The sequence below is a fragment of the Anser anser genome (genome assembly GCF_964211835.1).
Source record: "Anser anser genome assembly, chromosome: 5".
NCBI lineage: Eukaryota > Metazoa > Chordata > Aves > Anseriformes > Anatidae > Anser > Anser anser.
Genome location: NC_139725.1, coordinates 33,476,223 through 33,499,681, shown reverse-complemented (window position 1 = coordinate 33,499,681; position 23,459 = coordinate 33,476,223). Strand labels below are relative to the sequence as shown.

The window sequence follows — 23,459 nt, the reverse complement described above, 5'->3', positions numbered from 1 at the left end:
TGGAGCATTGGGATTCAGTCCAGACAACCTGCTGTTGGTTTGGCAATTGGCTTGGACAACCTGAGGAGAGTAATGTCCCACTGGTGCCTGATTGTACCTGGATTCTGGCAACAGAGTGATCAATAGGCTCAAAAATGACCCACATCAAGATATTTTCAATAGGGATTTGGGATGAGGTTTCTCTAAAACGGCCTGAAAATACATGGGGAAAAATGACATGATTCGTTCACTGCCAGTTCATTTAATCTTTGTGTATGCAGTGATTCAAAAAATGCCACCAAGAGTAATTCCTGCCTGCAAATGTGAATGACTGAATACCAGTGAGAGAGCCCATTTCCAAAGCTTGAGTGAGTCTTCAGTCATGCTGATCTTCTCGGTAGAGAAGTGTTGATCATTTGCCCAGTACTGACTGTGTTGTTCCCTGCTCTCACATCTGCATGATGCTATCATCTTGTTCTCCAGATTCTCACTTTCTTTAGCTTCTCTTTTTTCCTTACGTATGATTGAGAAGAAAACCTCAAAAATGTTATCTAAGCATAACAAATAGAGAAGGAATCTGTTGAGAGTCTGAAGTAGCAGTACAGAGATGTAGAAACTGTCGTGTAGTAATCTTTTGGGTGCCAAGTCAGATGCTCAGTTACTGAGATAAATGAAATACTCAACTTACAGGAGTGCAGATAAGCCTTTTCAAATAGATGTAGAACCTTAAGTGAGCTGTCTACTAAATTGGAGTAGAAATGCGTAGTGCTGGTATACCCAGAAGAAAGAGGAGAAAGATTTGTCAGCAGTACATTATTGTATTCAAAGCAGTTGACACTCAGATAACGGGTGACAACAACTCCTAAACACCACCCCTGTTTATTTTACACCATAGTGAAGAAAGTACACTCCAGGCACCTGATGAAGTGCAAGCTTTGCGGAGAGAGGCAAGCTTTCGGAGTCCAGTGAATGCTGAGAATATGGATAGTGCCTTTGTAATGGCTGCCAGGTTAATGGGGTTGAGTGATAACAGCAAAATGTGGGAAATTTTGTCACCCTTTGCCTTCCTTTCCTTAGTTGCTTCTTTGTGTTTGGAGCTACAGTTCCTCAGATATCTTCTTTATTCTTTCCTTTTTACTATATGAAGAGTGATTCTGTCCTTCTGTCTGATACATTATGCAAAACCTTAATTTCTTTCTGAGGCCTGATGCAAAAATAACATAACTGAAGTTTTTCTCAAGGAGAGAGAAGACAGTAAGGCTTCAGCGGGCCTCTTTGCTTTTGATTTCATTGCAAGTCATCTCTCTTAACTGTCCTCTGAAAATACAGTTGTATGTCATGGCAGAATAGGTTTCAGCTTTCTCCCATTCTGTAAGCAGGACATAACAATAGCATGTAACAGTAAGTAAAGGTGTAGTTAGAACAGAAGTGAGTGACAGAAATCCGAATGCCCTCTACAGTTTCCCTGCACAAGCCTGTGCAGTCGTGAGTCCATGCTTTTTAGTTTCCTTATAGGCAAAACTGGGATAATGATAATACTTTTCTGGCCAACCTCTCCTGAGGCTAGTTTATTATAAGCTATAAAAAGAAAGGCTTGGGGAAGTCATTGCAGCTTTGTTGGGATGTGATGTTTTTGCAGGACATACCTGGAAGAGGAGCTGACTAAAGCCCGTGAGAAACCAAAGCTGCGTAAGGACATGTACAAGAAAATGATTGAAGTGGATCCTCTTGCTCCCACAGCTGAGGAGAATGCCCAGCATGCTGTCACCAAGCCCCGATACATGCAGTGGAGGGAAACAATCAGCTCTAGTGCCAACCTGGGCTTCAGAATTGAAGGGATTAAGGTAATAATTACACTTTTGCCTGTTCTTGGTGACTGAACTTTGGTATGTTGATTCATTAAAATGTGAGTGTGCATCAGTAGCTGGGTTTTCCAAAGGATTACATAAAAATGCATTAATTGAATCCATAGAGTTCAGTGTTTTGTGGCTTTAAAGCATCAATTGTAATTATAACAGAGTAGTGTCAAGGAAGTTGAGCATCAAATGCGTATCAGCCATGCTTGGCTCAACCACGAGACATTGCAGGAAGAAGCCATGCAGGTACACAGTGTATATACAAAGACAATCAAACTTGTAAGGAAGAATTCAGAACTGATTAAGTAACTGCCTCTCCTCATGTAATATTTTTTTTAGTCTAGAAACTGTACATATTTATTTCAAGTGAATCACAGTAAAGAGGCTTTGTTCCAGTTATGCTTATTTGCAAGGCATGTTAAAACGTTAGATAGATATTCTTAGGAAAGAGGAAACCTTTTTTAAGTACATGACAATATCCAGTATAGATGGGCTGAAATAAAGCCAAAAAAGAACAACCAGAGATAAAATTTGTCCATCAACAAAATCCATCTGCTGTTCTTAATGGATGAGTTTGTGTCCCTAGACCATTCCTAGGATACTACCTTACAGACACAGAAGGACCTTTGCAATTTTCTTTCCTACCCATTAATTCTTTATATTTGTTGTGTCCCGTGGCAATATCAGGTACCTGTCCAGAAGCCCTTAGGACCTACACTAAGAATATCAGCAACCCCACTAAGTTACTTGGATGTAACAGAAGTGCCTTCTGCTTGCATAGGTCTGTCACAGCTAGCCTGAAACTAGTGTGCTTGGGTTCTGATAGCGGGATACCTGTAGCAGCACGGAGCGTGGTGAGGGCTGCCCAAACCTGCCTCAGCCCTGGATGACTGCTTGCTAGCTGAGGCCCATGCCAGTGGCTGTGAAGATGTTAGCGTGGGTTACCCTGTGTGATTTTCAGGACGGTCATCAGAGCACAGCTGTGCCCATTGTCAGCATATATGTTTAACTTGGGTATGTTTGGATGTCATAAGTGATAATTTGAATTAGTTTTGCTTCTGTTTCATTGTTCAAGCGCATAGGAAAAAGAAAGGGATAAAAGAGGGTGAGGCTCGTGAGCAGAGCAGAGGCTCTTTAACCACCCCTTTCTTCTCTGCTTCCCTGTGTTGTCTTCTCCCTTCCTCATTCACAGATTCTCCTGCTGTGATACAGGAACTAGTGCTTCCAGCTCATGCTGTGCTGGCCCCCTGTACGCTGTGCCACCCACTCCTGACTGTTAGACACAGGCATTCTCATGTGGGAACTGTCTGGGTGGAGATGATCTGGCTCTAGTTCAGCAAACACTCTTTCTGTCTTACCCTTTAGCCATCTAATGATGTATCATGGTACCTATTTTAATCCTGTACCACTTAAGCCCTTCGATGTTCTCTGTAACGGAATCAGAAACCCAGATGATCTCAGGACCTTTTACATATGTTCAGAAGATCTTTGATCAGTGTAGAAGACTTAGAGATTTATGTTGAGTTCTGAAGAGTGACTGAGCTAAGGGAGTATAAGGGAGCTCCAGTAAAACCTCCTGTCTTGTTCTTTGTGATTTGGCTGTCTGTCAGAGGTGGGGAGGAGCACTTGGCACACAGACTGCATGGTATTTCCCTCTGTTAAGACAATGCTGGAACTGTGTAAAACAGGGCACAAATACTTAATCCTGTTTTAAGCACAAGAAGTGCTTTGGAGAACTCCACTGCATTACCTTTTTGACTGTCTTTCTATGCTGTCATGAGAGATGTAGGCATCATTCTCCTATTTTTGTATGTGGAGAAGTGGCAACAGAAGTTGTTCAAGCAACACAGCTAGTCAGTACTCCCAGCACTGTCACAGGAGCTGAACTGTACATCCCGTTCTGTATATTTGCAGAGCAGTGAAACTCTGCTGTGGAGGTCCCCACTTTAAAAGGAAAGCCTATAAGGATCTGTAATGCCAGTGACTGGTTCATGGGAAAAAAGGGGTTGTCCTTCCTGAGTACGCTGATAATTCCTGGCGTTAGGTCAGCAGATACATTGTGTGGTTGTTCAAGAATATTCCTGCCCTGTGGCTGCTGGGGTAAGAAGCAGAAGCAAAGAAGGTAAAAGTATAGAAGCCCTTCTGTGAAGTGGCTCCCTGTAAATGAGGTTCAGAATGCAGGTTTCCTCTCAAAGGGACTGCCTGAAGGCTTGGTCTTGCTAACGCTGTCTCTACAACAGTAAACTAATAGTTCTGAGGAGCAGAGATGCGTGGGGCTGAGAATCAGGAGTTCTTGCTTCCCATTCTGTCAGTGAATCTCTGTGCAGTTTTGGAAATCACTTCTCCCTTTGGTATCATTCCTTTAGATGTCAGCCGGGATAGCCATTTTCCCAGAAGGACGTCAGATTTGATTCATTAATCTTTGTTAACTCCATTTAGGTCACAACCTTAACCCAGAGCCCTTTAAGGGAAGTCTGCAGAGTAATCTGAGCAATACCGCGCAGGCTAAGATAGGTAGCGATATCCTGTGGAGCAGCCAGACCTGCTGTCCTGCCAGCCTTGTCACTGCCACATCTGGTGAGAAGAGCTGCAAGCGGCCCCTAGCTGGACTGCGTAGCAGCGTGCTCCATCGTGCAGGGATGTACATGCGGGAGCTGACAAAGGCATGGCTTCGAGGAGCAAGTTGGGCAAGCACCTCCTGGGGGTCACGTACACCCAGAGCTGTTGCAAGGACCTCATACAGAATATGAGGGATGGTGCAGTTCAAAGCCAGGATTTACGTTTACAGCAAGAAAAGACAGGCAGCGATTATGTTTCCTGCCAACCACTCAAAGCAACAAAATCATAAAGTATTTCTAAACAACAAGGGAAGAAGCAACTAGTATATCCAGTTTAAAAAAACAACAACAACACAGGAATAGAAGGGAAAACACAGCAGCTCTTCCAGACTTTGCTCTAGGATTTAGGGCATGAGGAGAGATTATTTTAAAATAACCTTACTCCAGAGAAGAGATACGAGACATCAGACTAACCTCCAAATTTCTATGTTCTGTTGAGTATTACCGTACATCAGATCAGATGGCTCCTAACTTGTACTGTCTACCTGCTAAACTTCTCTTGCATAACTTACACATCTCATCAGGCTGACATGCCACACTTGTATCTGGTCCACAGCCTTGGAATAAAATTCTGTTTATTCTCCTGCTAAAATGTCTGGTAGGTGGGAGGCTGTTCTGCATGGCTTTGCCATTCAGTCAGTTCATTCTTTGCATGATAAATCTGGAGATTTAGTACTACTGGATTTTTTTTACGTATGTACTAGAAGTCCCAGTTCTGCTGTGGAATAAATAGCATTTCACCTGCTGAGACCAGAGCTGAATTTAACTAGTTTTGGTGCAGCAACTCTTAATGTGTAGAAGGGAGCATATTTTGACGACCTATTAATTTACTCCTATAATGGAATTATGGAAACTATGAGGGATTATGAGTGATTATGGAATTATCAGGGATTTCATTGGACTGATATAACAGAGAAGAATATAATTTGATAATTCTGCAGGCTTTTGGTGGGTAGGGGCTACCAGCTGCAATAACTACAGTATTTTACATGCATGTCCTAGAGCTTGTATTAGTGTCTTTTGACACAAGGATTGTTCTTGGGGAAGTGCATACTCATATAGTCTGTGGTGACAGATGTCTCCGATTCACGTGCTGCTCTTAGGTACTTGTAGCCTCACAAGCACAAACTGGCCGCTGCCAGCACACAAGAAGACTAGGTTCTTTTTTCAGTAGCAGGATGCTTCTGTATTGAGCTGTACTGTTAGCACAAAAATACTCTGAATTTCTCCAGGACCCAGCCAGGTACAGGCATGCTCACACACTGTTCTTTGCCAAAATTCACACACCTGCCTCATCACTTCTAGCATTTGTATCACTGCTTCCATTGCAAATCTTGAGTTGTTCTTGTCTGGAGCTAGCTTTCAATTTTTGTGACTTCTAGGTCATATTAATGTGCAAAGGAACCGAGTCTTAACCACAGTTCTTTGGTTTCTACACTGAAAAACAAAAACAACAAAAACCAGCTAAATAGAGGAGGAAAAAAAAATGAGTAAAACTGGGTTTGAAAATGTCCCCATACACCTCCCAGCCAGGGTTTGGCTACACCAAGCTAGATAGCTAGATGAGCAGACAACTAAAGAGGTCACTGTGGTTTGCCCCATTGAACTTTGCACTGCTACTACTGAGATGTGAGGAAAACCCTTCTGCAGGCTGGTAATATCATGAGTTGTTTGGTTTTGCCTTTTTTTTTTTAAACTGCACTCAACAGGAAATGAAGTGCCATTTAATGTTATCCAATCAGCTTTTTATTTTTTCTCTTCCACCTCTTGCTTGCTTTATCTTCTCTCTTCCTGTTTGACTACTTACTTTCATCTGGTTAGTGAGAGCTTTGCTGCTGATGGTTCAAGAGGATTGACTGATGAGAGGAGTGATATGTGTAGTATAAATTGTCTCTGTTTTTTTTTGCAGAAGGCAGATGGAACATGTAACACAAACTTCAAAACTACAAAGACACAGGAGCAAGTTCTCCAAGTTTTTGTGGAATTCATTGAGGGCAACACAACTATTCTGGTGAGTCTCTTCAGCTTGACTAATCTTCGATCAATTCAACTTGCTTGAGGGCCATACTTCCATTGATATGAGCAAGATGGATTAAACTACCAAAGAGGAAAATGATTGGACTTTCAGTCCCTCTCAGCAGATGGACTGGACATGGAGACGTGGTTGGCTGAGACCCGTCCTGGCAGCTCTTGCCATGCCAACCTCGGGTTCCTCATGCTACCAAAAAGTCGGAAAGGCCAGCTTGTGGCTTGCCACCAGTCTCCACCCTGAGTGTAAAATATATCAGAAGGACAATGCTGTCCAAGCAAGTATCGGGGTGTTAGAAGAAGTTAGAAGAACTTGTGACTTCGGAATTCAGTTGAGAAGAGATAAAAACAGAGCATGGGGACAGGAAGTGAGACTGGTGGCTGGCAGTGCTCCAACGTGTGAGGCTTTCCTCAAAGAGCAATTCATGCATTCAGGAATTCATGTTTTTTCAAGGGAAGCACAGCAGGCATGTTGTAGATGGCATAACGTGTCTCCTGTCTTCAGAACTTCAAGGGTTGTCACAGTGTTTTGCTGTGATGTAGATGGCATTATGAGGGAAGATTAGCTCTCCAGGAGCAGCATGCTTGGTAATACAGGGCACCATTAAACATGCATGCTAGAGCTTTATGCATTGAATTTTTTTCCCCCTAATATGTTTGGAGCTTCTTGTCTCTCTTCTTACTATGGTAGATTGAAAGATTTTTTCATTACTTGAAACTTCTCTCTTTTTTCAAAAAAAAAAAAAAAGTCTGTTCTGCATCCAGGTGATGTATCGTTGCATCCAAAGCAAGACAGATAAGTACAGTTGGTGTAATGCATGCAGCAGCGGAACTCTATTCTGATCTTTCACTATGGAAGCCTATTGAACTGTATTTTAAGATCAACTTTGGAATTATGGCTCTGTTTTAAAGGGCTTTTAGCCTAAAATTAGTGTGATCTCTTCATTATATTGATTCTCATAAGCAGGGTATCCTCATTCATTCTCTCCCTGTTTATATATTTTTCTCTCCTCTTCTTCCAGAAAAAATACCTCAAGCGTCTGCAGGAAATTCATATCATTCTTGAATCCTCGGACTTCTTCAAGCGACATGAGGTGCGCAGTGAGTGTAATGCTCTGTGAAGGTGCATTGTTGCTTCATTTTACCATTCAGATGTACTTCAGAATAGCCCCCTGCATTAGTAGAAAGGAGTTTGTAGTAGAAGAAAACTCATGTGTGTTAACAGTACAGATACCTCAAAGCCTCCATCACAATGTTACAGAAGACTAAACCCATTGAGGAATAATAAATCCTCCAACTTAATAACATCCCAGCACTTAGAGCTCTGGGCCACTGTTGGGAATGGTTTTTTAGTGCCAGTTTCCTGTGGTTTCTCTAATTTCAGTGTTTTCCAGTGGGAATGCTTTATTTTACCTTGTTGATTTCCACTTGTCACTGGAGGCAATTTTATTAATCACAGGCCATGGTCTTTCTTTGAAAGTAGTTACTGGCTTTTGCTGAATCACTCAAACTGAGATCTGCTGCCAAGTGAGTTGGCAAACTGCTTTTCTCCCCTCTGTCTACTGGGTCCTTTTTGCCACCCAGGTACCTGTTTATGTTACTGATCAATTTTGTTATGCAAACGGGGCATGCAAATTGTCAATGTACAAGCAGTGCAGCCCCAAAGTCCTGATGGGTCCCAGGTGAGAAGGTCACCTGAGGAGGTTGTCTTCTTGGAGGCATAAGTGATGGGGGAGATGTAAAGATGTGTTTTTAACCACGTCATCTCCATCTGCCTTCCAGGTCGTTGGAAGCTCACTACTTTTTGTACATGATGGCAGTGGGAATGCCAATGTGTGGCTGATTGATTTTGGAAAGACCACCCTTCTCCCTGACGGGCAGACACTGGATCACAGGATCCCCTGGCAAGAAGGCAACAGGGAGGACGGGTACTTGTTGGGATTGGACAATTTGATTCGCATCTTGGAGAGCATCACTGAAAGATGAGTTGAGAGTGGCACAAAACTTCCAGGGCTGCTTTGTAACTTTCTGCTCTACTGGAATCACTCGGAAGGAAACCTCTTTAACTCCCTCCAAACTCCTGAGGTCATCACAGTGCAGAGGGAACTGCTTCCAGAGCCCAGCAGTTAGTTATCAAAATGACATTTGCATCAGCCCTCTGTGAACCTAAGTAACTAACTCCAGATTGGTCTGTATTGCACCAGCCTAACTTCAGGCTGGTCTTCAGAGAATCAAGGTCTCCATACTCAGGAATCACACCAGCATGAGTCAAGAGGTCTGTATGGTAAACCAGAACGATTCTGATTTCTGGCAAACAGATGGGACTCCAGATTACCTCTTAGTGAACAAGAGCAAGTGATTGGGGATTCAGGGTAGGAATAACATTTTTTCAGGGCACTGCATAGTTTTGAAACCAGCAGGAGTGTTTTTTTTTCCCTAATTCCAAGTCTCCTTGCTCTTGTGTGTACTATAGGTTGGACCAACAACAGCTGCTGTATTGTGTTATAGGTGTGCACAAGGTGGAGATTGGTGATAATCAGAAGAAACCTGGAGCAAAGGGAGACAACAGTTTGTAGTGGCTGGATGTGGTAACTGCTGTTGATCAGTCCTCTCCCCACCCTAGCTTCAATTCACTTCTGTCCAAGAACAACCTTGCTTTTTATGTAGCCTCTCAGGAGATTACAGATACGCTAGGGAGAGAATAGCAGACTGTTGTCTCCAAAAACATTTGACTTTCAGACTGGGTGGGCTGCTGGAAAAGTGCCTAGCTTGGCAAGTTTGGCCTCTTGTGGCTGAACTGCAGTTCTGAAAATCAGTAATAACACTCTGGCACACAGACTGGGGAACTAAGGGTTTTTTTTCAAGGCTTGTTTATTTTTAAGGTAAAACCCCTATACACATGCACACATCTGCACGCACTAGTAGCCAGCAACCACTGTGATCTCTTCAGATCAGAGTTTGACTGTCTTCTAATGCACGTGAAAGAGGTGACTTCTTGGCCATGTTCCTGTTCCCAAGTATGATGCTGTCACGTAAGTGTATAGATTGGAGCAGCGATCAGGAAGGTAATGTTTCTGCATTCACAGCATTACACTAATGACAATTCCTAGGCATCCTTTCTCCAAGGTATCAGCTGTTAACTCAGGGTAGTTTGGGGGGAGGAGTGTCAATGCATCACATCCCCTAATCCCTGTCTGGAATCACAGGGCCACTTGTGCTTATTTTTTTTTTTCCACTGTGGCCCAGGCACAACCTCAGTGTTTAGATGAAAATCAAGAAATACTGAAATGATGCATTTTCTTTTAATGGCTTCACCTACCATTGCTGTTGGTTGCCTCTAGCCACTTGAACAGTTTTTTAAATACTAGCAGTATAAATACTATCAGTATTCACCTGTTCACTCACATTCCAGGTTTTAATATAAATAATATGATAATGCAGTTTCCAAAATGAGGACAAGACTTATATTAGTATTTGATTAATTCCCGTTTAACATCTTAAGCTGGTAATGCATGTTGATCAGAAATTGCTCTCTCTTGCCAGTGTCCTGTACTCGGATGCGATTCCAAGAACTTTAGGATATATGAAGGTAACTCCATGCCTTGGGAAACTGCTATTTCAAGTAATAACTATGACTGTGAGCAAAAAAAATAAAACAAACACCTATACAGTCCAGCTCTGGAATGAAATGCAGCTATAACATTTGTAATTAAAATTGAAGGGCCTAAAAGAATTTCTTAAAAAAAGAGTTACTTTAGATAATACACTACTGTACCAAGAGATCAGCTCTAATAACTTTTTCATCACCTCTAAACAAAACAGCAGTATTAAAACTCAATCTTGATTGTGGCCTGAAAGTTAGAGGACATAAAGTGGGTATACTGTAGGAAATAGTGAGGCATGGAGACATTGCATCCTTAAACAGAAATTGTTTGAAACAGCTAATTTTTGCAGTTCACTGCAAATACAGGTTTCTTCTGTGGTCTCCCAGAGTCCTTCTCGAGTTTATTTTCATGATAGTATGCTAATGAGTTTTCTACTTTTTCAGGTTTTGTTAGCTGTTTCAGAGAGTTTATGCATTTTTTTTAACGTTGTGGTGAGCCTTCTATAGCAAGCATGCATATTAGCATTCCAGATGCCGCCTAACTTTGAAATTGCTATGAGATGACAAATCAATCTGTGATGACTTTCATACACTTAATTTAAAAAAAAATAATCTTCCTCCTTTCCTGCAGCGAACAGGTAAACAAACCATCAGTTAGCAGTGCTTAAAGGGAAAAGCAGGTAAATGGGTCCTACAGGAGAGGACTTCAATAATGAGACCTTGTCAATAAAACTGCAATTTCAGAGAGGGGAAAAAAAAAAACAACTAGAGAAGTTAGACATGAGACTGTTAAGGTGATACAATTCATTAGTGGTCTGCCTAATTACTCTTCAGAGTTGAATTCTTTCTTTTTTTGTTATCACATATATGAAACTTTTGTACCAGTGCAACGTATTTTTGGGGGTGGGGTGTGGGAGGAGGATGTAGAAGGTACAAATTAGTTGATGCTCAAATGTTACTTGGGACTTTGAAACAAACTTTTAGAATTAATGTCCAGTTTTAAAAGAGAAGTAGAAGCAATGTGGTACCAGTAGCTCCAAAAAAACCGACTGCTGCTAGCACCTCAAAGGGTGGTTTGCAGTATATGGTCTTAGGGGAAAACATGAGAAGTGCTTTATTGCTGTGCAGTAGTTGGAGAGGTCAGGAAAACAGAAAACCTCTGCTATAGCAGTCCCTGCTCTGGAAACCCTTTCTAGATGCTAAATAGTTTTAGCAAGTTTGTTTTGAAATGGCCCGTTGGCTTGTCAAAGGGTTAGAAAGGAAGAAACCACAATCTAACATTCTGCTGCTGTTACAGGGAAGGTGAAAAGGAGGAAGCTTTCCATTAGCAAATGCCAAGTGTAGGACTGCAAATGAGGACTGGAGCTCTCAGGGGCTGGAGGCTAGGCACTCATGAGGAAATTATCACAGGGTAAGTTAGATACCTTGATTCATGTCAGAAGTCCCAGAGTGCCCATGTATGTACACTCACGTGCTACTGTGAGGAAGCAGCATAGCTTTCTTTCACTATAGGTTAAGTTGCCTTGAACAAGGTTGTATTTATGGGAGGGTCAACATGATGCCTTTGCACAGGCATTTACTGTATGAGAGCTGATGCATGACAACCAAGGCACTTGCTCACATACAAGTCTAGAACATGGTTCTTTAATGCTTCTGCTGAGATATTGCCTCACTCTGGAGACACTGAAATCACATGCGTTTCCACAGCATGGTAAGATATGCTGGTCCAGAGGCACCTTGGTGCTGAGCAGCTAACCTCTGAGTTAGGCACCAAGGTCATTAAACTCACTAGTTAGATGCAGCAACATTCAGTACTGTAGCTGCTGCATGCCTGTGTGAATCTAGCAGTAAGACTTCTCTTCCCCAACTTTGACAATGGCTTTCTTTTCGGCCTTGGATAACTATCCTAGGCCTCACTTTTGTTCCCATTTTACAGATGGGAATAGTGTGTACTTACCTCACAGGAATGGTGTGAGGCTGTATTTCATTATTGCTTGCAAGATGCTGTGAGATTCTTTGGAGGAAGGTGCAGTATAGAAATAAACAAACAAATACATCAGATAAGTTTTTAAATGATAGGTGTTAAGGTCCCCCCAGATATAAATTTGGATTACATTTAACCAAAGTGATGCAAATTAAATCCCTCTTTATTTTATACATGTGGAATATTCACTTACCATCTGATCCAGTTCCTATGATAGGGAAGGATTTCGATGGGAGTTGGACCAAACCATTAAGTATCTCAGAAGGCTCTTGCTTTTTTTTTTTTTATTGCTGTTATTATTTGTTATGGTACTGAGATCAAATGGCCTGTATCATCCACAGTGCATCTGTTCTGAACACTACAATGCAATGCTGACCATGGTCACTTTTGACATTGACTGTATTGACTGTTTGTTACTCTGAAGTGTGTATGCTAATAAATAAATGAGACTGAAGGAAAAAAGGGCAAAGACTGCTTCTAGTCTTTAGCATCCAATATTTCCTAAAACAAAACTGGTTCTAAGACCTTTAGAAGCTAACATTGGAACTTGGTTCCCAATACTATTTGGAACACGTGCTTCAGAGCCCAGTCCACACACCGTTTGACAGCTTCCATAGAGGTAAGTTCTGTCTCAAGAATCCCATTCCTCCAGTATATTTAAAAATAATGCAGAAAAAGGCACTTTGCACACTCTGGGCATTTGTTTTCACAGGGCGGTCTTGTGTGGCAGCAGGGAGCAAGCAGTGCCCTGCTCCTGGAGTCAGTCCTCCTGGACTGGCAACGTTTCTCAACAAGACCATGTTCTCTTACCTGTGTGCAAAGTGTATTTAATGTAGAGGGAAACAAGTAGTCACCACTAGTGTCTCTTTATTTTGTGTTGCAAATATAAAATGTACATTTGTCCAACTTTAAGTTGCATAGAAGCAGGCTTGTCATCTCCTTGTGTACAATAGTCACCCAAAAAGGTAAGTTGGCAAGAAGTACGGCATTGTTCAGAGGTAATGACAAATCAAAACCAGTTCATTTCAGTGAAAATGTCATGTGATGAGACTGACATGTTAGTGATACCATGCCTAAGGTCCCTGAATCAGATTAGAAACAGTAGGCAGCGAGAAGCAGGGCGAGCGAGCCCACGTCTGCAGGGTCTGGCATAATTCTGCTGCTCAAGGGTCTGCGGAAGTGTGAGCCCTGCCTGACACAGCTGAGGAGATGCAAATACTTTGGGGAAGACCGGATTCCCAGCAATTCTCTTCTATTTCAGGTAAGGAGGGGAAGGGTATTGGAGGTGGAATAAGTTACACTTGGAAAAGCCTGTATCTATTTAATTATACTTTTGAAGCTGTCTTAGTGCGCAACTGCCCGTTAGGAAATTAGGAGAGAACTTACCTCAGGAAAAGGGTATGAACAAGTGGGACACCTTAAATCTGTGCACAGTTAAAAGTTCTGTCTGCTTACAGGGAAAATGAAGATGCAAAACACTTGAAGTAGATGAGAGAAAAAATAAAGAAATGGGAAGCAAGAGTATCAACAAATGTGCAAAGAGAAAAGGCAAATTGAAATTTGCAATATTATTTCATCTTTTTTCTTATACAGTCCTCTTTAAAAGGTAGTAGATATGAGGCTGTATGAAGCAAAATAAAGTACTAAAATCCAAAAGAAAAAAACACCTATACATACACACATCTAAAAATAAGTTGTTAGATAGACTATGTTAAAACAGACACCCAACAGGAAGAAAAAAATATATTCCTATAGATAGCTGATTCTCCAGCGGGGAACTGTTGGAAGACTTCTCATATGGAGTACAGGACTGAGTTAATCCCAGTCAACAGCTCATGTCATTTCTCTAGGAAAAAAAATCATTTTTGGCTTTCAATTGAAAAAGTAATCTACACTAACTTTGACGATATGGATTCAACTCATTCATTATGCACTAGGTGTATCTCCTAAAAAAACAATTTGAAGCAAATGGTATTTTGAAATGGTAGAATTTGGGCACTATAAAATCTGTAATTGTATGAATGGTCAGTCTCAGAATTGTAGGAATTGAAGGCTGTAGTATACATTGAGATTGTTATTTTACTTTTTCAATAATGTGGTTTTGACAGCATATTGCATTTCAGCATCACTGTAGGAGCAATATTAGTATTATTTCCTTCACTATCTTCATTAAAAAATCATTATCGTGATGGTTTTCATAAAGTAGCTAAGAGATCAGATACAGAAAAACTGTTATGGGTCAAAGTTTCATGGCAACTATACTGACACAAGTTTGTTTACCTTTATTTCCATTTGAGGGAGTTAAGGGCATATAAAAATGCCGGTTGCTAATGTAGTTTCTTCTAAAATTCCCAGCTATTTCTTTCAGTGCCCATTTGGTACGTGCAGATCCATGTTCTGTCTTGTTGCAGAACATTGCATCTGACTCAGTAAATCCCTGAGCTGCATGCTGTTGTAAATCAGAAAAGTACTGTAGGAAATAATCAGTACATGCTCATTATACTCTTATGGTTGCCCTTCAACACCCCCACTGTTGGTCAGTCTCAGAGATGACATACTGGGCTGGATGGAGTTTTATTGTGGCTCAGCACAGCTTTTTCTCTGCTCTTCCTGTAATTAAGTACATTGACTCAACTATTTATTCAGTAAAAACATGTACGTTGTCCAAAGTGCTGGACTGACAAACTCACATTTTATGAGTAAAATTAGGAGAGAGTGACACAAATCTGCCTGTGGCATTGGTGAATAGTAGAAAAACTATAGTTCCAACTTTACTCTTTTCTCACTTAACTTTTCAATATCTTACCTCATTTTATCACTGTTTGCCTTTCTAAATTCATGAATTAAGTTGAAGCAAATGCTGCTTATGGGGAAAACAATGGTAGCTCAAGGTGCGTAACCATGTGGAGCAGGGATCTCGCCTGCTTCTTGCTGGAATCCTAGCGTTATTGTATAATCATTTCCACATAAACGTCTAAGAAATGTCTATTGCCTGCTTGCCTGCTACCTTTTAAAAAGTCTACAGGAAGAAAAGGTGCTACAATTCTCAACTTCCTATGACTTCTAAACAAGTCCATATTTCACTCCTCAACACCAATTTCCACCCCATGGTGATTGCTAAGGAGAACTGAAAGCAGAGTTGCCACTCACCTGCAAAAGCATGGTCATGGCCACCAGTGCTCCACTCAGAGCCTGTTACAAACAAGTGCTGGAAAGTGATCTCAAGTCACATCCATTGCGGTTGAGCTAGGACCACTGCACTCTGCTGCAGCCTTATCTCATATGCAGGGACAAAGGGCCCTAGTTGCTGGTGCCCACTCACTACAGTTGGTGAGTTTGATAGCTCACCCTTGGGTGAAAAACTACTACAGCACAAACCACAGGGCTAACATAATCCGAAAGGTAAGGTTGCTGAAGATGAGCTGGTGTTAATCCAGCTAGCTAAAGTTAGGTCTATTTATTCTTGACAAGCAGGTTGCAGAGGTGGCCTTCCTGAGATATAACCAAAAATGTTAGCCTCTGCAGGGGGAAAGAATGAGTACGCAAATTTCCTGCTAACTCTGCCTCATCTAGCCTCGTTGTAGCAGCTTCTGGACATATGATAGGACAGGCAATGAGCCAAAAGGGTGAGTAGCTGCCCTGGCCACCTATCACTTCACAACATGGATTTGGGATTTTTTCCATACCATACAGTCATTGTTAAAAGTTAAAGTTAAAAATCATCACCAGTCAGATCTGGAAATTAAAGTATATAAAACTACTCATTCTAAAGCCAGAGGTATGTATAGGACTATAGGAAGCTAGGAGCAAATACAAAGCCAGACAAAGCATGGAACCTGAGCTGAAGGTGTGCACTTCACTGACGAGGTGGATTCAGACTTCACTCTGTGCTGTTCTGTACCACACATCTACAGCAACCATCCCCGAATGACGCAAAGCACATGAAAATTGTGGTCAAAGCAAACTCTCTCCTGCCAACCCCCATCTTCAGACTGCGCATACAGCTATCACCACGCACGACACCTGTACCGGGGCACCTCCTCCCTCAAAAGAGGGCAAGACAGAGTCTACAACTGACATCTTGGTATACAACTTGATTATGTGTGAAGGCAGCACGTAATTTGCCATTGCAAGTTGGCAGTGAAACCTTCAGGGGTGGGATGAGGACAAAATGCTTCTGAGACTGTTCTGGCTTAAACAAAATGATTTACTTTTTCAGTCTCCTTGTCTTGCAGGCATTAACCAGTAAACATCAGTTTAGACCCTAAACAGCAGAAGAAAGCATTAGAAATCATCTCTCTTCAGAACAAACAGCAGCTACCTTAACCAGCAAGTCAAAGGCTAGAAGAAATGACAATCTGCTCAGGTGTGTGAAGCCAAGGCATGGTTTTAGCTTTCTCAAGTGGTTGAGCTATTCTGCCTTGCTGTGGAAGGGGCACTGTAAGGTAGTGCTTGTACTAAACAGGTTCCCCTTCACTCTACCCCCCCACCCCCCTTGCATTACCCTGTTCCTACCTCAGAGGCGTACGGATTAAAACCGAGAACAACTCCAGCCTGCAAAACACTACACAGTTACCCTAGAACTTCAGCTTAATGCTTATCAACATAGCACAGGAAATTACTGCTGTATATTGAAGTACTTACAAAAAATGAAGTTCATCCCAAGAAAAGTCCATTAAAGATAAAGACAGTCCATTTTGCATCATCCCATGCAGCTCACCCTTTCTTGGAAAACCACCTGCCCCTTCCACACCAGGAGCTGTGAAGAACTCAACACCATGAGGTAAACAGCATATTTTCTTCACTATTCAAATGGATGCCATCAACTCCCAACTATTTTTTTTTTATAGTAAATGTATTTTCCTCTTCATCGCTTGTTTTCAAAACACATGGCTCAGAGGATCCTGGATTTTTTTTCATTCTTCCTGCTGCTTCCAATTTGAGCAGTAGCTTCATGTTTTTCCACATGGTCTGCTAATGAAACAGATGCAAATGTAGCTGCTATTTATTTACATCCCTGTTGCTGCATGAGCATCATTAGCAAGTCATCAGGATGGCAAAAAAGCTCTAGGGGAATATAGAAGCCTTTGCATGTTGGTTGCTGCTGGCACAGCATGCATTTTTGGTTTCATAAGTCAGAAAGAAGAGCAATCTATGTTGGTCATTTGTTTCATCCAAACACTGTGGTTGGATGATAGGTCTGTTTCTTTTCACCTGAGCAGATTGAGGAGGAATTCTTCCATTAGGTGTTGTATTCTGAATCCGAGCAGCAATGCTGTTGTCCTCTATAGCTAAGCTGGTCCAGTGGAACACATCTGATGGACAGAGATGGAAATGCAACTGTCTTTAATGATTTGGGAATCTGGCAGGTAGAAGGAGGAAGCATATCATTGCTGATGTTGAAACATCACCCATCTGAAGGAACTTAAATGGAGGAAGTAAGTAAAACAGGAAGCAGTTCAAGTTTGCTCTTCCTGACACACACATTCCCTGATCTTTGGAAGAATCTTTTCTGTTATACTGGTGTAACACTCAGGTCATCTGACAAAGACAGACCAGAGTCCCTCTCTCTTGCTGTTTTCTCTGTTTTATACAAAGGCTTCTCATCTGTATGCAGACTGGAGCTCCTTAGCACAGCTGCTCTGACCTCTGCCAAAACTGATGGCTGGTGGTCAGTGCTATAGCACAGATCATCGTAGGCATAATTTACATTGCCGCAGGGGAAAGTCTGGAGTTTCACCAGTTCAATCCCACCAATATCCAAGTGAGGGCAGTTGCTTCGACTTGGAGATGCTGGAGATGCCCGAGAACTAGGAGAAGAGCTGCAATTCCCATCAAAGCCTGAATCTTCTCGCTCTGGAGTTGCTTTCAGCTTGGAGGTGGGGCTCAAGTGACAGATGTTCTCTAGCACCCACGATCCATAGGTTGGGTTCCAAAGGTTTTTTGTTTTGTTCTTCAGTCTGTGGGTTGGTGGATTGCTGAGTTCTAACTTCTGGTTTGAAGTCTGCTGGATCCAGGACCCACTGTTGAAATCGCTGAGGCATGGCAGGCTGGGTCCTCGAGCAGTCCGGTTGCTCAGGTTCTCCACCAGTAGCTCTTGTGGACACTGTACAAGTTTGTGCCCAGCATGGTGGGAGTCCAGCATTTTAGGCGTTGTCTGAGGTGTGAGAGAAGGGCTCACCAACAGGGGCACCATCCCACTGGAAATGTTTGGGCGCATGACTGTGCTCCCTTCATCCTCTGGTGCTGGGCTGCACTCCACGGGCAGCTCCGTGTTGATCACATCAGGGTCCTAGAGGAGAGAGGATTACACAAAAAGCATTACCATTTGAGCACCTCCAGGATGACTGACACACCTGCATTTTCAGAGGAAATAGCTGTGAGAGCAAAAAAAAAAAAAACAAAAAAACTTCTGGCAGAGACTGACATCAGGTTTGGGCAATATTCCTGCATGTCATATAAGCATGCTGTGATAAGCATGCTGTGTGCTGTTAGGACATGCAAAAATGCTCTCTTTTTTTATGCGCTTCCTTTGAACAGCAGCTGTACTTTACTGGAATCAGCAGCTAGGCTAGGGGTCACCAGGTATGTAATGTTCTCAGGCAGGTTGGATCCAGGAGTCTAGCTGTAAAATGCTACCAGATGGTGAACTCACTGTGCCATCTCCCCCTCACCCCCGTACCAGTTCAGCCATGGCTTTCAAGCAGCACTAGACAAGGTCAGAATATGGACCTTGAAAGACATGAGTACCTTTCCATCACAAAATGGAGAATGTTTTGCTACTGAACAAGCTGAGAGCTGGAACTAGCCACTCCGTACAATATACACTCATTTTGGATATGTTGTAGATGGGAGAGCTAGGATACATCAAAACATAAGTGAAAAGAGCAGGTGAGCCAATAGCACCATCACAGTTGGGAAAGCAATTAGATCAGTCTGTCAGGAGTCATAATCTTGTTTTAGTGCACTAATACTAGTGCCTTTGGATGCCTGGCACTCTGTGGATTGTCATCCATACGGCTACCATGGGCCAATACCTGTGTGCAATACTTGATTCTTTCCAGGATGGTGGAGAAGTTTGGCCGGTACTCTGGGCTGTGCTGCCAGCACTGTGTCATGATCCGGTACCTTAAAATGAAGGAGGAAAAAAAAAGTATCAGTTAAGAAAGATAATTATGAAAAACGTGTTTCATTATGAAGTGATCATGGGTCCAGAAGAACTGCACTCAGTACATGGCTCTAGGGAGAAGAGCAGAAGTAGATAAGTCATTTCTGCGTCCTTGGATCCCAAGTCATTAGGGGACCACTACTTAAAGCAGATCTTGTGGTGTTCTAAGTTGTGTACAAGAGACAGTGGCTCAAGAGATGTGCAGTAATACCTGGGTAGTAGCTGGGGCAATCACCATTCCCTGACCAAAGGTGTCCAGCTGCCTTCTAACCTGTTTGGTATCCACTATTCCTTAACTTGAGGGAGTGAAGAAATACTTACACTGGCCCTGGACAGTTCTTTGGTGGGTCCATTCTTCCTCCACTGGTGACAAATTCCAGCACTTCCTGATTGGTTTTGCAAGGATAGGGCATGTAGCCCAGAGAGAAGATCTCCCAGAGCAGCACACCAAAGGACCTGTGTCAGAAACCAGCCAACAGTACCAATTAGGTTTCATTTGTGCTCCACAAACCTGGAACAAAGCTGTGTAGGTAAAATGACAACAACCTTTTGAAGCTGTAGGACAACCATAGTAACGTGCAATTAACATGATTATAAGCCAACCTTAATATAAAAAAAGATCAAAACCCATGCTCAAGCTCCAAAAGTAGCTTTGCAGAGGTTTCAGCATATTTGAATAACTCTGAAGTTGTTCTTTCTCCTGCATTTGTTATTTCTAGAACAGAAAATGCCACAACCCTTTGCTATGTATGGTATAACCGAAAAGAAGAACCATTACATTTGGCATGGAGGTTCTTACCTTACTGTGAAAGACTTAAGATGTTTGAATCAGTGTCTGGGGAGAGGGTGCTCAGGAATAAAAACAAGAGTCAGAGTCCTCCAAGACAAAGTTGAAAGGCAGCAATATATATTTTTTATGTTATGATATTGTAGCTCTCCTCTATTTTTTTTTTCTCCTCCACATCTACAGGTCAGTTAGGCAGTGCCACTGAAAATAACTTACAGCTTAGACCCGGAGAAGTTAAGAGGGTTCTGCAAGGACTTCAGTAGGGACAGAATTTCACAAGTCAGTATTTGCTGCAAAGGTGGATGAAATTGCCAGAACATGCACATTGCTTCTAACAGCCTATTACAGAAACTGTAGCACCTTCCTTCAAAATATTTAGTACTGGCTGTTCACAGTTATATTCTGATACACAATCCCTTGTCTTCTGGCATCACCAGCAACTTCAGGAAACTGGGTCAGTGTGGCATTTAAGGTAATGTCTCAGTTCAAAATATTGAAGAATCTACTATATAGGAAGAGAGGTGTTCTTAAGCAACTGGAAAACTTCCATCGCCAGCACCTTGGCATGAATGTGTCACTGTTGAGGGGGAGCTCATTTTAAAGAAAGATCAGGTTGCATGAGGAGTCAATATATAAATATTGTTTCCTCAGCAACCAGCAAAGACTTCTGCTTAAATCTGCTGTCACTTTATATATAACAGAAAAAAAATGATACAAAAGAGTAATCCTGCACGGTATAGAGAGTCATTTACAAGATGCATGAGTGGGCCTTGCCACCAGTAAAAACTGAGTGGCAGATACTAAGAGCTGAGGGAAGCGTGTGATGGTATTGGCCTGTATTTTATGTGTTTGTCTGAATTTTTAACTGAGACTTCTTGGGATTCTAAACTTTCTTCTCTTTGTACTTCTTGATTACCCTTGTACGATACTCTGCATTTATCTATGGCTGTTTGTTGTGCCCTCCATTTACATTAGATTTTTAAATTCTCACATAGAATTTTTTAGCCATCCTTAGTGCAGAGGGAAGATAACTACTTTTTTTTCCTTTTTAGGACATGGGAAATTCTGATATCTTTAAGGGTTCCTGTTGAGCAGACATTTTTTCTTAAGTAGTAAATATCTTGACCCTTATCAATGAGTAGCAGAGTTCATTAATAGATATTTGTTACCAGGTATCAGTCTTGGAGGTGAAAATACCCTCTAGAAAAGCTTCTGGTGGCATCCACTTGACAGGAAGCATAGCTCTTCCTCCTTTGCGATAATAACTTGCTCTGGAAAAGATTAAATACATGCCACACAGTCTGAAAGGGCTGAGATGTATAAAAGATCCTATCACCACAGCAACAGGAGCTGGAGAGAGTGGATGCAGCAACAGGGGCCAAATGAGACAAAGACATCAACACAAATAGTACTTCTGAGCAGCATTTTATACCATGGCTGCAGCTGGGGTGGAAACTGAGGATGTTGTAGGTTCATAGCTATATCAAATTTGCTGATGCTTTGCACAGGGCATTGATACAGCAAATCTTCTTGACATCATAAATTTAGAATTATGGATTTATTTATTTATTTTTTAGTTTAAGATTATATGTGGTCAGCTATCCAATAAATTTGCCTGTGCTTAGTTTAGCATCCATGTGTGTTTTAAGTGTTCTCTATGGTTCAGTCTGGAATAAACCAACTGAAGTACATTGGCTAGTAGGCATAAATATATTAATTTACAGTCTGTTAATTCCAGTTAGTTAACTGGAAATCAGATTCAGACATGTAACAGACAATTCAGCTGCTTCAAATTCCATGAGGCAATTCAAACCATTGAAATTGATGATGATTACTGAGTTACTCATAGGACAAACAGCCTTTCACTTACCTGTAAATATCCCTGGCCATCCCAAAGTCACCAATTTTGGCTATTCGTCCTGCTCCAGTGCAGGTCAAAAGGCAATTCCTTGCAGCTATATCTCTTTAAAAAATAATTAATTAATTAATTATAATCCAATTTTAAACTCTTAAGTAGCTAAGGGAATAGAGAAAGAATATTAAACCCGGTCCTGCAAGTCTTAGTTGAGTCATCCTTACAACAAATGAAGAGAACCTTATTAAAAATAAGAACTAATGCTAATTACATTATTATTTTCATTAACCACAATTATTAAACTACATTTGCATTACATTTTCTATTCAGTGTTCTCTGAGCATTACCCACTACCACCACCTTTCATTAAGGCAGAAAGCAGGGTCAGTGTCAGAGAAGGTACATGAATCCAACCTCTTTTGCTTCAACCATGACAACCACATTATGACTTTATGCTCTTTTTTTTTTTTTTTTTTTTTGAAGAGCGTTTTTCAATGGCTTCTCAGCAGTGCCTCTATCAGTGACAGATGTGATGCTATGAGAAAGTCTTAGTAAACTGCTTGAAAAGTCAATGTGGGACCAGATTCAGTAAATTGTTGCTCTGTTGCTTCTGGCAGTCTCCCGTGGAACCAAGCAAGGCTACATATGGGAGCAGCCATTTGCTGGATGCAGGTTTAGCTTGTGGCAAACAGTAGGGATGACTGCATGGCCATGACTGAAGGGTTTGTATTCATTTTAAATGTGTGTTCTGAAAAGGGACTCATTAAAAATCATAGCACTGTGTGGGTCCTGTTGACTGCCAAGAAAAATGAGCTCCTCAAACAACTCACACGTTCCTTCCCACTGCCAGCTTTGAAAATTCCTGCAGGATTTGGAATTCAAGCTTAGCCTTCTCTTCCATCATCATCTGTGACTCTTACATGACAAGATCTGCCTTTAGTGACATCTCCACAACTCCACTACACTACGTTTCCCTCTACTATGCCTCTTACCGGTACTGATAACCTTCCCTGGATTGCGCATCCATTAACTCTAAATAATACTGACAACACTAACAAATACCGATACCAGATCCAAATGAAATTCCTTCTATACCAATTTACTGAACTGTTGGCTAGAACAAAGTGAGTCCCTTCCCATGTTGCTTATACTAGAAATCTAACCATATAAAACTGAGCCAGAGAGTTTTTCAGAACACAATGTGCTCCAGTTGAAAGACAAGCCCTAGTTTCTTCCACTTCTCTCCTGAAATGGAAACTGGTTTTGAGCAATACAGTTGGCCTCTCCATTTGTTGACACAGATTTTAGAAGCTTTATGTGGTGACTACTGGGCTCAGTGACATATGATAAGAAAATCAGGGAACTTCTACCTGAAAGGAGAAATGAAAATTGTTTTTATAAAATACTTGCGGAGAGCATATCTGTTGAGTTTCTGTTTGACTTCTTGCAGCACAAGCAAAAACTGGTCCTTAAAATGAATTCGTAAGATCAGGGTGGGTGGGGGGATGAAGGATATTACTTTCACATTATGGATTATTATTTTTTAAATAATGCTGTAAGTGATTAACTCTGGTGTTAAA

The 23,459-nt window shown here is 41.6% G+C and overlaps 2 protein-coding genes across 2 annotated transcripts in view; one reads left to right on the top strand and one right to left on the bottom strand.

Moving 5' to 3' along the window:
• Positions 1-13,733, top strand: part of ITPKA (inositol-trisphosphate 3-kinase A) — a 40,474-nt gene extending 26,741 nt beyond the window's left edge. Inside the window, exons 4-7 of the mRNA XM_083839699.1 lie at positions 1,619-1,823; positions 6,363-6,464; positions 7,504-7,575; positions 8,264-13,733. Coding sequence (XP_083695825.1) covers positions 1,619-1,823; positions 6,363-6,464; positions 7,504-7,575; positions 8,264-8,467 — 583 coding nt within the window. The 3' untranslated portion in view covers positions 8,468-13,733. The remainder of the gene's footprint in view (positions 1-1,618; positions 1,824-6,362; positions 6,465-7,503; positions 7,576-8,263) is intronic.
• The window catches only part of LTK (leukocyte receptor tyrosine kinase), a 96,286-nt gene continuing 85,137 nt past the window's right edge, over positions 12,311-23,459 (bottom strand). The window contains exons 23-27 of the mRNA XM_083840266.1: positions 21,895-21,987; positions 21,194-21,295; positions 19,559-19,693; positions 19,107-19,197; positions 12,311-18,361 (exon numbers count right to left, since the gene is read on the bottom strand). Coding sequence (XP_083696392.1) covers positions 17,585-18,361; positions 19,107-19,197; positions 19,559-19,693; positions 21,194-21,295; positions 21,895-21,987 — 1,198 coding nt within the window. The 3' untranslated portion in view covers positions 12,311-17,584. The remainder of the gene's footprint in view (positions 18,362-19,106; positions 19,198-19,558; positions 19,694-21,193; positions 21,296-21,894; positions 21,988-23,459) is intronic.